This window comes from Papilio polytes, unplaced genomic scaffold (genome assembly GCF_000836215.1).
Source record: "Papilio polytes unplaced genomic scaffold, Ppol_1.0 DF824047.1, whole genome shotgun sequence".
NCBI classification, from domain to species: Eukaryota; Metazoa; Arthropoda; class Insecta; order Lepidoptera; family Papilionidae; genus Papilio; species Papilio polytes.
The window spans coordinates 6,577,606-6,591,424 of record NW_013525157.1 but is presented as its reverse complement, the minus strand read 5'-3'; the positions used below and the strand labels follow the sequence as shown (position 1 = coordinate 6,591,424).

Here is a 13,819-nt window from a genome sequence, read left to right as displayed (position 1 = left end):
TTAAATTAGGCCTCCGGCACCACACTCATCAGACGAAACACGGAATTGCTTCCATTTCACGCCTGTCTTCTGTGTAGTCGTGGTATTACACATGGCGTGCCGGCCCATTCGTGCTAAGATGTTAAAGCGGGCATTACCAGCAATGTCAACGTTCTAATAAATCTAGTAAAGATTGTCATATTAAACTATATTTTTGTGAGCCGAAGTGCGTAACTGTAACTATTATTTTCTATTAGGCAAAGAAGTAAAATTTACCTTTCTTATTTTGTGAAATCCATGAGATTTCCTAGAATTCGTATCTTTTCTCACATAACCATTAGGTAAAGAATTATAAGTATTGAAAATTATTATTCTTAACTTTGGTACGCAATTATGTTTTTGCATATGCTTATTTTTATTTTTAAAACTGTTTGATACTATGCTTGATTTTTCAAAGTTTTCAAGGACTGTAATGAACTCCGACATATTAATACCAAATATAAACATTATTTATAAGCTTACACATAAGATACAAAACGTACATATAAACAAACTTATGGACTTACTAAACTCTTATGTTAACTCTTAAACTAGATAATGCTGGCGAATACGTTAGTTGCGAATAAAAAAAGTACCCTATACTACCCTTGCATTCATGAGCATTTTTCAATTAAAAATTTCCTCAAAATCAGTCCAGCCATTCGGTGATTTACCCAAAGAAGAGAATAACCCGGAACAAACGCAGCCTTTCGGACAGACAGATGGACGCAAAAACAAAAAATCTAATATTGGTTTCCAATTTTTATAACGAATACACCAATTGCATAATTAAATAGGTAAATTATCATACAAGTACAATGTTACTTCTATATAGGTATATGTTAACTTACCTTTTAAAGTGACGGTTTGGATAGCCGAAGCAACATTGTTTTTATGTTGATGAATAAATTCAGATGTATTTATCAAAGAAAGAATTGCCTCGAAAATACTATTGGCCTTTTGTATTTTACTTTGTGCTCTTCTACAGATCAAGATAATTCTTTTATAGGTAAAGCTAAAAAATAGGAAAGAATAAAAGGTATTTCTTCATTTGTGAAGTCTAGGTACATATGGCGATTTTGTACTTTGTTGATGCATACAAACTCCGTGTAGGCACTTACCATATTTGACGACGTAATAGATTTTTAGGACCAGTTCCTATTTTAACCACTATAATATTATATCGATTAACACATTTGTTAGTCTTGTGATCGACATTATTACAGAGGACTAAAACTTTAAGAGAAAAAAATAAACTTATTATAATGAAATATTTTATCATTTCTGCCAACGTTTTCGATTATTTTTATATCTGTCAATTGCATTTATATCAAGTCCCAATATTTTGACCTGCAGTCAATCCTGCAGTCAAGCGTTATAAAAATATTTCCCGCGGTAACTTAACAGTACCGTTTTTATTTTTTTTCCGTATCTAGTGCATGTTCTGTTCCGTACACTCTGTCGGTTAAACACCTACGTATTTTGAATTTGAAGATTTATTTTCATAAGACTGTGTTTTAACTTAAGTACTGTTGCCTAAAAAACCTTTAATTAAATGAAACATTTTTATGTGTATACTAGTTTTCATATTTTTGTTTTTAATTTAGTTATGACTAGCTGTGTTCCAATGTTTCCAGAATATCTCCATGATTTTTGCAAAGATAAACAGAGATTAGTAATATCTTTTTTAATCTGCAATCTTACCAAAGACACTTTTATTGTCTTTAGCCAGACTTGGCGCTCTCGTCTTTAAATTGAAACAAATTTACGACGTCAATATGGCGGATAAATGGAAAAGTAAGTTTGTTTATATTTTTATCAAACAAATCTTTACCTATAATAGCTTTATTTAACATAAAACACAATTAGTGTTTGTAAAAATTTTAAATAAGATCTCTTTTTGAATTAAGCACCAATTTAACTACTTCATCTGTTAAGTATAGAATAAATTCTGATTCTAAAGGTTCAAAATTTGAAAAAATTCAAATTTTTAGCCTTATTGACAAAGTTCATTTCGGTGACAATTTTCGAAATCTTATTCCATTTCATTATATACCTGTTATGACAGTGCATAACTTAGCGACATATATTAAAACTTGAAAAAGAGTTATCCAATAATTATGAAATCTTTTATCTTCAAGGTAGTCCAAAAGATGGAAGAAATTCATCGGGTTTGCAGTATAAAATTAAAAGTGAGCCAATGGATTCCGATTTACCCGAGGAAGACGAGACCCCACTTGCTTTTGGACCTGCCGCGCTTGGACTTCATAGAGTTGGAACAAAGTTACCGCCGAAACCTGCACCTAGCGAACCTGTTCAGAAACTGAACGCAAGAGGTATGCCAGCTCGTATACGGAAGAAAAACAGGTTTATTTTCGTTGACGATTTTATAAATACGTCTCCTCCGCCTCGTCAATCTCCGAAACGACTACCTAGACTGTTGAGTAAATCTCCAACTAAATCTTCAAGTGCTAAAAAACAAAAGTCGCCAACAAAGGGACATAAAACTGGCGATAGATATGATGAAAAAGTTGCAACACAAGGAAGTCAATCTCCAGATCGTAAAAGTGGACAAAGGATAGGTATGCGATTAAGGAATTTGTTAAAGTTACCTAAAGCACATAAATGGGTATGTTTTGAGTACTTTTACAGTAATATAGACAAGGCTCTATTTGAAGGTGAAAATGATTTTATGATTTGTCTTAAAGAATCCTTTCCCCAATTAACAGTCAATCGGAAATTGACACAAATACAATGGGCAAAAATTAGAAGAATGATGGGCAAACCTCGAAGATGCTCACAAGCCTTTTTTTCTGAGGAGCGCAAGGAACTTGAAAGAAAGAGGAAATTGATAAGATATATACAACAAAGGAAAACTGCAGATATATGTGTTAAAGATTTACCTAATGAAATACCAATGCAGTTAGTTGTTGGTACCAAAGTCACTGCAAGATTGCGGAAGCCTCAAGATGGACTATTTACTGGGTGCATAGATGCGGTAGACACATCTAACAATACTTATCGAATAACATTTGAGAGACCTAAGCTTGGAACACACTCAGTACCTGATTATGAAGTGTTGTCCAATGAACCTCCTGATACCATCAATCTCTCCTCAATAACACAAAAATTTAGACCTCGATATGTAATGCAGGAAATTTTCAATCTTTACCAACCATCACCTACTTCCAATAACACTAGTAAAAATGACCCTTTAATTGGATGCAATGATATTTCAAAGCATATGGAAGCAAATATTGGTGGTTTTCCTTTTGATTTGCTTGAATTAATAGTGAAGTTAGCAAAAATACTACGCGCTAAACGAAATAAAATAAACAGATTAAAGGAATACAACAGTGAAGCAGAGAAAAGGAAACCATTTGGCCAAAAACTGCCTGAAGATTTTGAAAGGAAATATGCTGCAGTTGTGATAGAATTGGAAAGAATGAATATGGATTTGCAAGATTATATCAATCAAGTTCAGCAGTATTGCCAACAAATAGCACCGGGCCCTAGTCTTGCTGCTATGTTGGCACCTTCTCATCTTAGAGAAAAATGTCGTGAGGAGGCATCATTGCTTGTGGAAAAGAATAACAATAGCACTCTAAAAGATGCTAATATAATTGACCTCATAACTGATTTAACTGCCCTCTTGCTGCAAGTGAAAAGCTTGTCTGATTCAGATCAAAATGCATATGAACTAAGCGTTTTACAGGGTACTATGGATCAAATCAAAATGAAGCTTGAACCTCAACATCAAAGGTTGTTCCAAAGTAATGTAGAGATTCACATGCAAAGAATTCAGATGGGCTTAGGGCAGATGTCAAATAGTTATGTTGCTGGCACATAATTTTGTAGGCTCTCACATTTTGAGGAATTATATTTATTGTAATTAAATTTATCTGGAAATAAAATAGTGTGAGACAGAAAATTTTATAATAAACTTGTGCATGCAAAGGGGATTAATAGATAGATTGAATAAATTAATATATTAAGAGTCCTGCTATATATCTCAATATGTAAATATAACTTTTTACTTTTTAAATCTATGTGGAGGATGTAGTATAAATTTTATTAAATGATCAATGTCTTCAGTTGCTACCTATTTCCTTAGATTTGTTTGCTGTTTTTAAAAACAATGCATGTGTGAATACATAGGACAGATTTATTTAGAATTATAATTATTGTTGAGTGCTACAATTTATGTACTATATACTCGATTTTGTTATTTGTTACAACTAATTATATTCAAATTGCAATAAATGGTGACAAAATATAGTTTATTTGAAGTCTTTTATCTTGTGTGCTATAAGTGATATTCCTGGCTAACTCATAAAACTAGTAAGTACAACAGTACATATCTTACAAAGATTTTAGAAAATGGGCATAAAGTGCAAAATGACCATGGTCTGACATGATAAAATTTACAGGTCCCAAACTAATGCATTGTCGACCCCCTAGAATAATAAGCCAAAAAGAAATATTTCTGTATGGAATATTTACATAGATTCTAAGACATCGACATTCGAACTAGGTCTGCTGACTAATTGATACTACGCATTTTATATCTATACTTAAAAAAAGCACTGTTATTGAATATTTTTTGAATGAAAACATTTACTGCTAGAAAACGCTTAAGGCTATATTTTTTCACGCTATAAAATTTAGGGAGTAAATTGGGAAGAATCGCTCTGTAAATTGGAAAAAACCTATAACCCAGTAAAAAATTAATGTCCTGTACACACTTGGCCAGTACAGTTGGACAGTTGCGCCGGAAGGTCGTCGAGCGCTACTGACCAACTGTAATGGCAAGGTGTTAACCGCACTTACGGTTGCCATGGTTACTTAAATTTTCAGCTAACAGCTAGGGCTTTCATTGTTATTTAAACGTTTGGAATTGTAAGTTGTAATTACATATATGTTTATAATTAAAATAAGTATTTAAATGAAGTCTTTACTTATAATGTCATGCGGACAAGGCCACATGAATGTTCTTATAATAAAGTACCACGTTTTAACATATAATTACTATTTCAACTTACAAAACAATGTGCGCAGTGGCAACCCTGAGAGCTAACCCAACCATGAGACATGTCGCTTAAAGCTTTAGCTCCTTAATAATGATTGTTCACTGTTCTGTGTTTGAATAATAATAAAAAAATATAAATATATCATACCTTTACTTCCCAAAGACTAGGCAAGGCAAGGGCAATAGGCAAATAAATTATTACTGGTTTAAGTAGTCCTTTTCAAATGTCTTGGCCGCCGAAGATCATGTGCTCTCTTCGGCCGGCTGTAATCTTATGATACTTCTTACTAATATTATAAATGCGAAAGTTTAGATGGATGGATGGATGGATGTTTAAAGTTTGTAGCCTAAAATTTATGTTATTTTTATTTATTATTTACGTTAAATGGATCTCGATGAAATTTCGCAATGACAGAGGATAGTCTAAAAAAAACCATAGGGTACTAACTTTTGACTTTTTTAATTTAACGCGTACAGAGTCGCGGGCATAAGCTAGTAGAACTATATCTTTGATAAAGTTCGATTTGTGTTGTCATTTTTGGTTTCAGGCTAAATAATAGGCAAATAGATGAGAAAGCAAATAATGAAAACCAGCATTGCCCTACTTTCAACAATTTAAACACAATCTTTTTTTCTAAAATCCAGCGACATACTTTTTCTAAGATATTTTACAAAAGTTCCAGTAAACAGAAAATTATCAAAGAACAAATTATAAAATTGATATGTAAGAATAATTTATTAGGTCTATTAGACTGAACAATAAAACAATTTAACAAATGTTATGTTTAATTCATAATTTTGAACATTCTTAAGCTTGTCTACCGTTTATCTACTCATTTGGTTAAAACTATGCATGTGTAGGAAAAATATTAACTCTGTATCACAGTTGACATTTTGCCTGCATTTACAGTTTTAACAAACCGTACAGTGTGAAGATGTGTAGTTTAATATTATGCCAATACCAGATGCTTAATACTACTAATGGATTACACAAAAACAAATATGACATTTGCCATTTTCTTTATTATTAAATGGTGTTGTTTTAAGCCTTATATTTATCCAATGTATTTAATAAATCATCAGCTTCCTCGGATGTTTTCACTCTAATCAGTATAGGAACAGGTGGTGGTTTGGCCTCTGGAGTGGGAATACAAACCAGCATAACATTATTCTTACCCATGCGTTGTGTCGGTATTGAGGAAGTGAGAACTAAGTTAAGCAATATATTTCCCAAACTAGTGTCTGCTCGCATTATAAGTTGATGTTTCTCGCTGTCATTTATTTTCTTTATGTATAGTGTGCCAACACCTTTATCTACAAAGTTATTATCTTTCTTAATAAATATTTTGCAGCGTTTATCAAAAAGGCTATTCTCTTCAACAACTGGAGTGAACTCTACTTTTGGTGGTTCATCATTTTCATCAGCATTTTCATTTGTGTTTTCTGTATCTGGCTGTGCTTGTATGTTGGAATTGAAGCTGAAAGGTTTGCCTGTTCCGAATGAAAAGGATTGTTGACCATTTGGTATAGAATTAGAAGTGCTCACAGCAAATGGAGATGAGGTTGTTGCTGTACTTTGAGTTGAACTAAGACCAAATGTAAAACCAGAACTTGTAGTATTAGTGCTTGGTGATGATGTAAATCCAAAAGAAAAACTTGGTGATTGAGTTGTGCTCTTAGCAGCTGATGAAAATATAGATTTAGGTGCATTTATAGATGCAGCAAAGAGTGATGCAACAGAATTGTTTACAGTCACAGGTGGATTTTTAATTACTTCAGAATCTTTAGTGGAGACATCCTCATTAGCTGTGTCTTTGTCTTCTTTTTTACTGCTTTCATACTCATTTTGAATTTCCTGAAGATATTTTTCATAATCCTTAAATATTGGTGAAAGTATACACAGAGGTGTTTCATCCACATGTTTTTTAATCCACTCCAGAACTGATACATTTAATCCTTTTAATTTACTATAGTAATTTAATTTACTTTCTTGCATATTTTTCGAGTTAGTATTATTCTCAGAAGTTTTTACTTCTGATTTGTTATTGGTTATATTTTCACTTGCAGCTTGAGTTGGTTGAGTCCATAATGTTGATCCCTGTGATTGTGTTGTCTGAGGCTGGGGTGCCTGAAACAGTGAGGTCTGCGACTGGGGACTCTTAAATTGCGTGGTTTGTGACTGGAACAGTGAAGATTGAGCTGGTGGTGTTTGAAACTGTGAGGTCTGTGTCTGTGGTGCCTGGAAAAGTGAGGTTTGGGACTTAGGACTTTGGGATTGTAAGATTGGTGCCTGTGGTGCCTGGAATAGTGATGTTTGGGACTGTGGACTCTGGAATTGTGAGGTCTGCGCCTGTGGCGCCTGAAATAGTGATGTTTGAGACGGTGGACTCTGGAATTGTGAGTTTTGTGTCTTTGGTGCCTGGAATAGTGATGTCTGAGACTGTGGACTCTGAAATTGTGAAGTTTGAGTCTGTGGTGCTTGAAACAGTGATGGTTGGGAGGGTGGACTCTGGAATTGTGAGGTCTGTTGTTGTGGCACCTGAAATACAGAGGTTGGTGATTGTGAAGTTTGGATTTGTGTAGTTGGTTTAGCCTGGAACAGAGTGGTCTGAGACTGAGGGGCCTGAAATTGTGGAGCCTGTGTTTGTGGTGGTTTGAATTGTGGGCTCTGGCTCTGAGGAGCATTAAATTGTAAGGGCTGTGCAGATGGAGACTTGAATTGAAAACCCTGTGTCTGTGAAGCTTGTAATTGTGGTATTTGATTTTGAGTTTGTGTATCTAACTTTGTCTGAGAAACATTTGAAGTGGTTTGTATTTGAAATGGTGTTGTAGTATTTGCACCAAACACAGATTTATAATTGGAACTTGATGAAGCTACTCCAAATATTGAAGATGGTAATTGGGAGTTTTCAGGTGCTTTCCAATTGAAACCACTTGTAGTAGACCCTGATGTCACTGGTGCCTTGAATAAGTTCTCATTAACAGTTGAATCTGCACCAGGAAGTTTTCCTGAAGATGTAGACTCTGTTGCAATGTTCCCAAAAGTCAGACTTGTGGCACTTGTAGTTGTAGGCGTAGTAAAAATGTTACTACCAAAAGGTTTCATATCACTGGCATTCACATTTAGACTTGCACTGTTTGCAGTACTTGGTGCATTTGTGTTAGCTCCCTTGGTCAGATTAGCTAAGAAATCAAATGATGATGGTTGTGCCTTATTAAAACCACCAAAGCTACTGAAGACTGGTTTTTTAGACTGTAAGAAAATTGAAAAAGGTTATTAATTGACATATTCATGTTAGAGTATATAACAAGTAATAATTAGGATGTTTTAATGTAAACAAATGTCTTATTAATACTAAAACGGAACTAGGCATACCGATTATGTATATCATAATAAAGGAATATTGAAGTATTTACCTCATGGCCTGGAACATTTTGGCTTCGTCGTTTAGCGAGTCTGAAAACACGCTTTTCAAGAACATCTCCCGGAGCTGTTTTAAAAGTACCTATTTCTTCATTTTTCTCTTCTTTATCCCAATTCTCGTGGTTTAAATCAGCAGCCGCGCGTCTCTTTACTGACATTATGTTAGTTTCATCAAAATCAACTGAGATAAATACCTTTTCGATTCTTTAGCTCCATCAATAAGATGACTAAATGCAACAACTAAATCTAACGTGACACCCGAGACTTGAATCTAATGTACGCCCGGAGTCGTTTTCAAATTTGAACGAATTATTATCTCCTGACTAAACTCGTATTTTACTTTTAACATGGCATGGCATCCATAATGACAATTAACATGTCATTGTCATCCAATGTCATTTGATTTGCCAACGATCGATAAAACCAAAGAGAATACAAAAGATTTAACAGTAAAAGATAGGCAAAGACATAGGTACATATACAGCCAAAATATCTGGCCCGATGACATCTAGCGCTGCTATCGCGGTTGGTTCGTTTGGTTCAGTCAGAAAACATGTTTAAACCATGGAAGTATTGTACGTAGTGCTTACTTGGTGCTTACTACATCCATCGTTAAACCAACATAGGCATATATTTAATGATATTCACAGTAAGAAAAGGACCTTGGGACCACTTGTGATTCTTAACCGGGTCAGATGTTATTGTCAGTCTCCAAATTGAATATTCTGTTATTTTTTTTAAGGTTTAATACAAATCGAATAGGTGCGATTAGGTTACTAGGTTTAAAATAATTTATTCTGGTTTTTTAAATTGAGTTTAGATTTTTTTTAAGTATAAAAGTGTACGATGATATATCCTTTTTTTGGTATTTTTATTTTCCATATAGGATGATCGTACATTATTTGTACCTATATGTTTATTAAATAATTTGAGATTTCGAGAGAAATAATACAATATATATGTCTCTAAAATCGGTGATCTTGAATAGATACTTTATACTTTCTCTTTCTACTTATTCTGCAGTTCAACATGCAATTCTAACTTTAATCCCTTCTGATTAGGTTGACATTCGGATATCGTAATTGAAAAACTTTGCAGTCCAAAATTTTTGGAACTTCCGATTTCCGTCTTGTCACACTTGTATTATGTATTGTTTGGATGCTAAATGAAAGAATATTTTTTGTCTTTTAAATAAATAAAATCATGATTAATATAGTTAATATTTTTTGCTTACAAGAATGTTCTTTAAGTTTACGTTAACAAAGCTTCTACACACAACATTCGTAAAAAGTATTTAAATTGTGTTTCCGAATAGTTAACATTCAGATTTCAGTGTTTCCTTTGGAGTTTTTTTTTGTTAAAACTGTTTGTTACTGCGAACAAGAGTTTTTTTCGTAACAATAAATTAATATTTTCATAAATCGTCGTAATGTTACAAAGTATTCTTAAAGTTAAAATTATGTGATGTGTTTTATACTTAGAAGTTTATCATTTTATATGTGATCATGGAAGTATCTAATGAAATAAAGGAAGATATTCGGAAAACTCAGACCGACTTGAAAAATGCAATTAGAGTTCATCAGGCGAGTGTTATTTCTCAGTTTCCTTTCTGAATATTATTCTATAGTTTTGTGAAACTTTTCTATTTTCAATTATAGTCATGATGTATTAGTAAACAAGTTTTAAACATTTTTAACTTCCAGATTTGGGTTGCGCGACTTCAAGAAGACGAACATGTTAGTTATTTTTATCGTTATTTGTTTTATATCATTATATATTTTAATAATAGTCTATCATAAATGATTTTTTTTTCAGAATATACATCTGAAAATAAAAGTTAAAGAAGCAGAAAAAGAAATTATCGCTATTGGTAGAAGTCAAGTGAGTTTTTTAATTAGTTTGTTTTTTTCTAATAATTGCTAGTTTGGTTTTTATTTACATCATGGTAATTTATTTTTAATCGAATTAAATTCGTACATTTTACAAAACTGACTTTCGACTACAATAACAACTAGCTGTCGACAGCGACTTCATCTCTGCGGAATTAAAAAAAAAACTAAATAATAAGCCTATGCCTTATTCTTGACGGTAAAGTATTTGGATGCCTAATTTTATCCAGTTTTGTTCTGTTCTTGTGTTACATGGTAACCAACTTCCATCCATTCAAACTTTTGCATTTAAATATTTAAAGATGTAAAATTTTTAATTTCAGAAAACTGTAGTCGATAGATTACGTAGAGAACTGATACTTTATCAACAACGGCTTAAAGCGAGGAATAAGCAAGTCAGTATTGAAAATGAGACAAGATATGTTGCTCAGCAGTTAAGGGACCATCAGCTGCAATATCGAAGTAGAAACAGATCCATATCATTATTAAAACCATCTGTTTTAAATGAAATATTAATCAAATCGGAAAGTAATGATGGTACTAATGCATCCGATTCAGATAATGAATTAAAATCCTTCAATGATAAAGAAAATTCTAATATAAATGAAAATTTTGGTGATGAAAATTACCAAAAGAATATCTCTCAGTTATCAAATACTGTAAATGACAGTAGGAATAACTTCACAAATGCACTTAAGAAAGTCAAGGAAGCTTTAATGTAAGTATTTTAGTTGTTTCTATTTTCTAGAAAATTATGTTACAAACATTAACTTAAACATGATGAGGGACCTCAAACATAGATTTAAAAGTATTATTTACAATAAAAAAAACATGATATTGTCTATTAGACGAAAGGACACAAAAACGCAATATTCTTTAACCATTAAATGCATGATTTTTTCTGTTAAGTACCATAAATTAAACATAGATCAAGGTAGAATAAAAATTTCTTTTGAACAAATAGTTTATTGTGTTAGAAAAGACTGATGTGTAAATGCATCATGCATTTAAGAGTTAAAGGTTTTAATATTACATGTTTTTTGCAATCAATTTTTTTCTCATATTGATCATATGATAAATTTGATAAATTTCAATTGTGAACAAAGATGTTTTAGTTTGTATGGTAACATTTTTAAATAATAAGTGTTCAATTTAATTTGTTATGTTTTTGTATTATCATAGAGGAACGAAAGTTGAACAGCAATGGTGCGAGCAGAGATCGGACTCTGATTCATCCCAGGATCATGAGCCGTCACCTACTCCATCACCTCCACCCTTGCCAGAGCCTGGTGAGCCTGTGCCTCAAGAGATCTTTATGAGGTCAGCATCCTTTATAAACTGGTGTTGCAACAAATATACAACAATTCATAGTAGTTAAATGAATTTTACAATTGTGACATTCAAAGTATAGCTTTATCTATTCTATACTAATATTATAAAAAGAAAGATTTGTATGTATTGAAATAACTCAAAAACTACTAGGTTGAATTCAAAAATTCAAATGTTAAGCATTAAAATGTTGTGCATAATAATGAGTAACATAGGCTATATTTTTATTATTCTTTAAATGGATGTGGGCGAAGTCGCAAGCCACTCTTAGCATTACCTCTAAAAGGCCAAAGGAGATGCATAGAAGTAGGATAATTCCTCTACCTACATATGTGTCCATCTCCTGCCAAAGCCTCTTCCCCTATCCATCCTTTCTTTAGTATGAAAGGGGAAGGGGACAAAAAAGGTATACAGCTCACACTTTCTTCAGAAAAAATTTTAAATTTATCATCTCATTTGTGTTTTAATTTTTTTTTGGCATACTTAAGTTTAATTAAAAGTTTTTTTTTTGTTTTCAGGTTGCTAGGCCTAATTACACATCAACAGAGAGAATTGGTAGAGAAGAAAAGAAATGAACGTCGTAAAAGAAGAAAAACTACCACCGCTAATAATGATTTCATTTATGGAAACTATGATATGCTGCCTGTAAGTAACATATAATTAATAAAAAAAAATAAAGATAAAAAAGTTATGAAATCTCAAGGAAAAATTGTCTTATGTGGTCATTACAGATGTTTAAGGACTTATTTTTATTTAAAAGTATTAAAAATACGGTGCATAAAACTGCAATAATTTTACGATTATTTCTAGATTATAATTAATTTTCTGTTAAAATTTTCAGAAAAGAAAGAAATTAAACCAATTCCCGTATCTACAGTCACATAGTGATCCGCCGCAAACGCGTTCAGCGAAATTAAAAAAGCAACAGGTAATACATATTAAAGTTTTTACTTAAACACTTTATCTAAAAAAAACACTGTTATGTATTCTATTTGAAAAACGTAAGTGTCTAATATGATTAATAAAGCATAATACACATATTTACAAGTTTCTACAATCCAATAAGATTTAAAAAAAAATGTTTATAATCTAATTATTTTGAAATTAAAAATGATAATTAGATTCTCGATTTGACTAAGTGATTTAAGTTTTGACTGACATTGAAGTCTGACTTTTTGTATCATTTTTTTGTTACATATAATGTTTATTAAAAACAAAATGAATATTCCAGGGTCAAGCGAAGTCATCTCGTGAAGGTTCACCCTCGGGATCATCAACAGAAAACAAAGGTATGGTTTTATTTAATAATTTCTTGCAACTATATCTATACTAATATTATAAAGAGATTTGTATTTTTGTATGTATTAACTCAAAAACTACTGGATCAATTTCAAATATTATTTCATCATTAAAAAGGTATGTTACCAGTGAGTAACATAGGCTATATTTTAATTATTTAATTTCTCGCAGACGAAGTAACGAGCAACAGTTACATTTTATACAGGACTAGCTTACGCCCACGATTCCGTCCGCAATAAAAAGTATTTAATAAATAAATAAAAACCTCTTTATTGCCATATACATACAGTGAATATATTTAACTAGAAAAAAAAATGTGGCAATGGGCTGCAGGCTCAGCGTGTACTACATGGCTAATGCCACGCTAAGCCGATTTTCAGCCTGTCCCTGTTTTAGACTATATATTTTTTCAGACTATCTTCGATGTTTATGCTCAATTTCATCGAGATGTGTTGTGACCGGATGGATGTATACTTTGTAGACTAACAAAGTATACATCCATCCGTTCATTTAAACTTTATAGTAGTAAAATTGATTTCAAGTGGTAGAGATACCTCTATAAATGGACAGATTAGAATTAAATATAGAAATAGAATTTAATTCTAAAATCTTACTACTTATTGATATTGTAAAAGTGAAAGTTTAGGTGGATGGATGTATGTTAGTTTACCTAAACGGCTGAACGGATCTCTATGAAAATTGGCATAGATGTAGAACATAATCTGAAAGATAGGCTACTAATATTTTTCGTGAACGGAGTTAGTCATAATATATTTTTAGAACCATGTTATTGACAATATGACATGCCATTTATAGATTATTATGTTAATA

At 32.2% G+C, this 13,819-nt stretch overlaps 4 protein-coding genes across 4 annotated transcripts in view; 2 read left to right on the top strand and 2 right to left on the bottom strand.

The window, feature by feature from the left end:
- The window catches only part of LOC106100709, a 3,462-nt gene extending 3,007 nt beyond the window's left edge, over window positions 1–455 (bottom strand). The window contains exon 1 of the mRNA XM_013279700.1: window positions 256–455. Within this exon, the coding sequence (XP_013135154.1) occupies window positions 256–384 (129 nt within the window). The 5' untranslated portion in view covers window positions 385–455. The remainder of the gene's footprint in view (window positions 1–255) is intronic.
- A 1,257-nt stretch (window positions 456–1,712) lies between these two features.
- On the top strand, window positions 1,713–4,301 carry LOC106100708 (protein lin-9 homolog). Its single transcript, XM_013279699.1, has 2 exons — window positions 1,713–1,815; window positions 2,160–4,301. Exons 1-2 carry the CDS (start codon window positions 1,797–1,799, stop codon window positions 3,866–3,868), a joined length of 1,728 nt encoding a protein of 575 aa, XP_013135153.1. The 5' UTR covers window positions 1,713–1,796; the 3' UTR covers window positions 3,869–4,301.
- A 1,514-nt stretch (window positions 4,302–5,815) lies between these two features.
- Window positions 5,816–8,860, bottom strand: LOC106100675 (nuclear pore complex protein Nup50). Its single transcript, XM_013279642.1, has 2 exons — window positions 8,465–8,860; window positions 5,816–8,300 (listed from the first exon to the last, which is right to left on the bottom strand). Exons 1-2 carry the CDS (start codon window positions 8,627–8,629, stop codon window positions 6,090–6,092), a joined length of 2,376 nt encoding a protein of 791 aa, XP_013135096.1. The 5' UTR covers window positions 8,630–8,860; the 3' UTR covers window positions 5,816–6,089.
- Window positions 8,861–9,732: 872 nt separating this feature from the next.
- Window positions 9,733–13,819, top strand: part of LOC106100381 — a 7,442-nt gene continuing 3,355 nt past the window's right edge. The window contains exons 1-8 of the mRNA XM_013279209.1: window positions 9,733–10,054; window positions 10,175–10,207; window positions 10,287–10,352; window positions 10,684–11,078; window positions 11,543–11,680; window positions 12,208–12,334; window positions 12,531–12,617; window positions 12,921–12,978. Of these exons, the coding sequence (XP_013134663.1) occupies window positions 9,977–10,054; window positions 10,175–10,207; window positions 10,287–10,352; window positions 10,684–11,078; window positions 11,543–11,680; window positions 12,208–12,334; window positions 12,531–12,617; window positions 12,921–12,978 (982 nt within the window). The 5' untranslated portion in view covers window positions 9,733–9,976. The remainder of the gene's footprint in view (window positions 10,055–10,174; window positions 10,208–10,286; window positions 10,353–10,683; window positions 11,079–11,542; window positions 11,681–12,207; window positions 12,335–12,530; window positions 12,618–12,920; window positions 12,979–13,819) is intronic.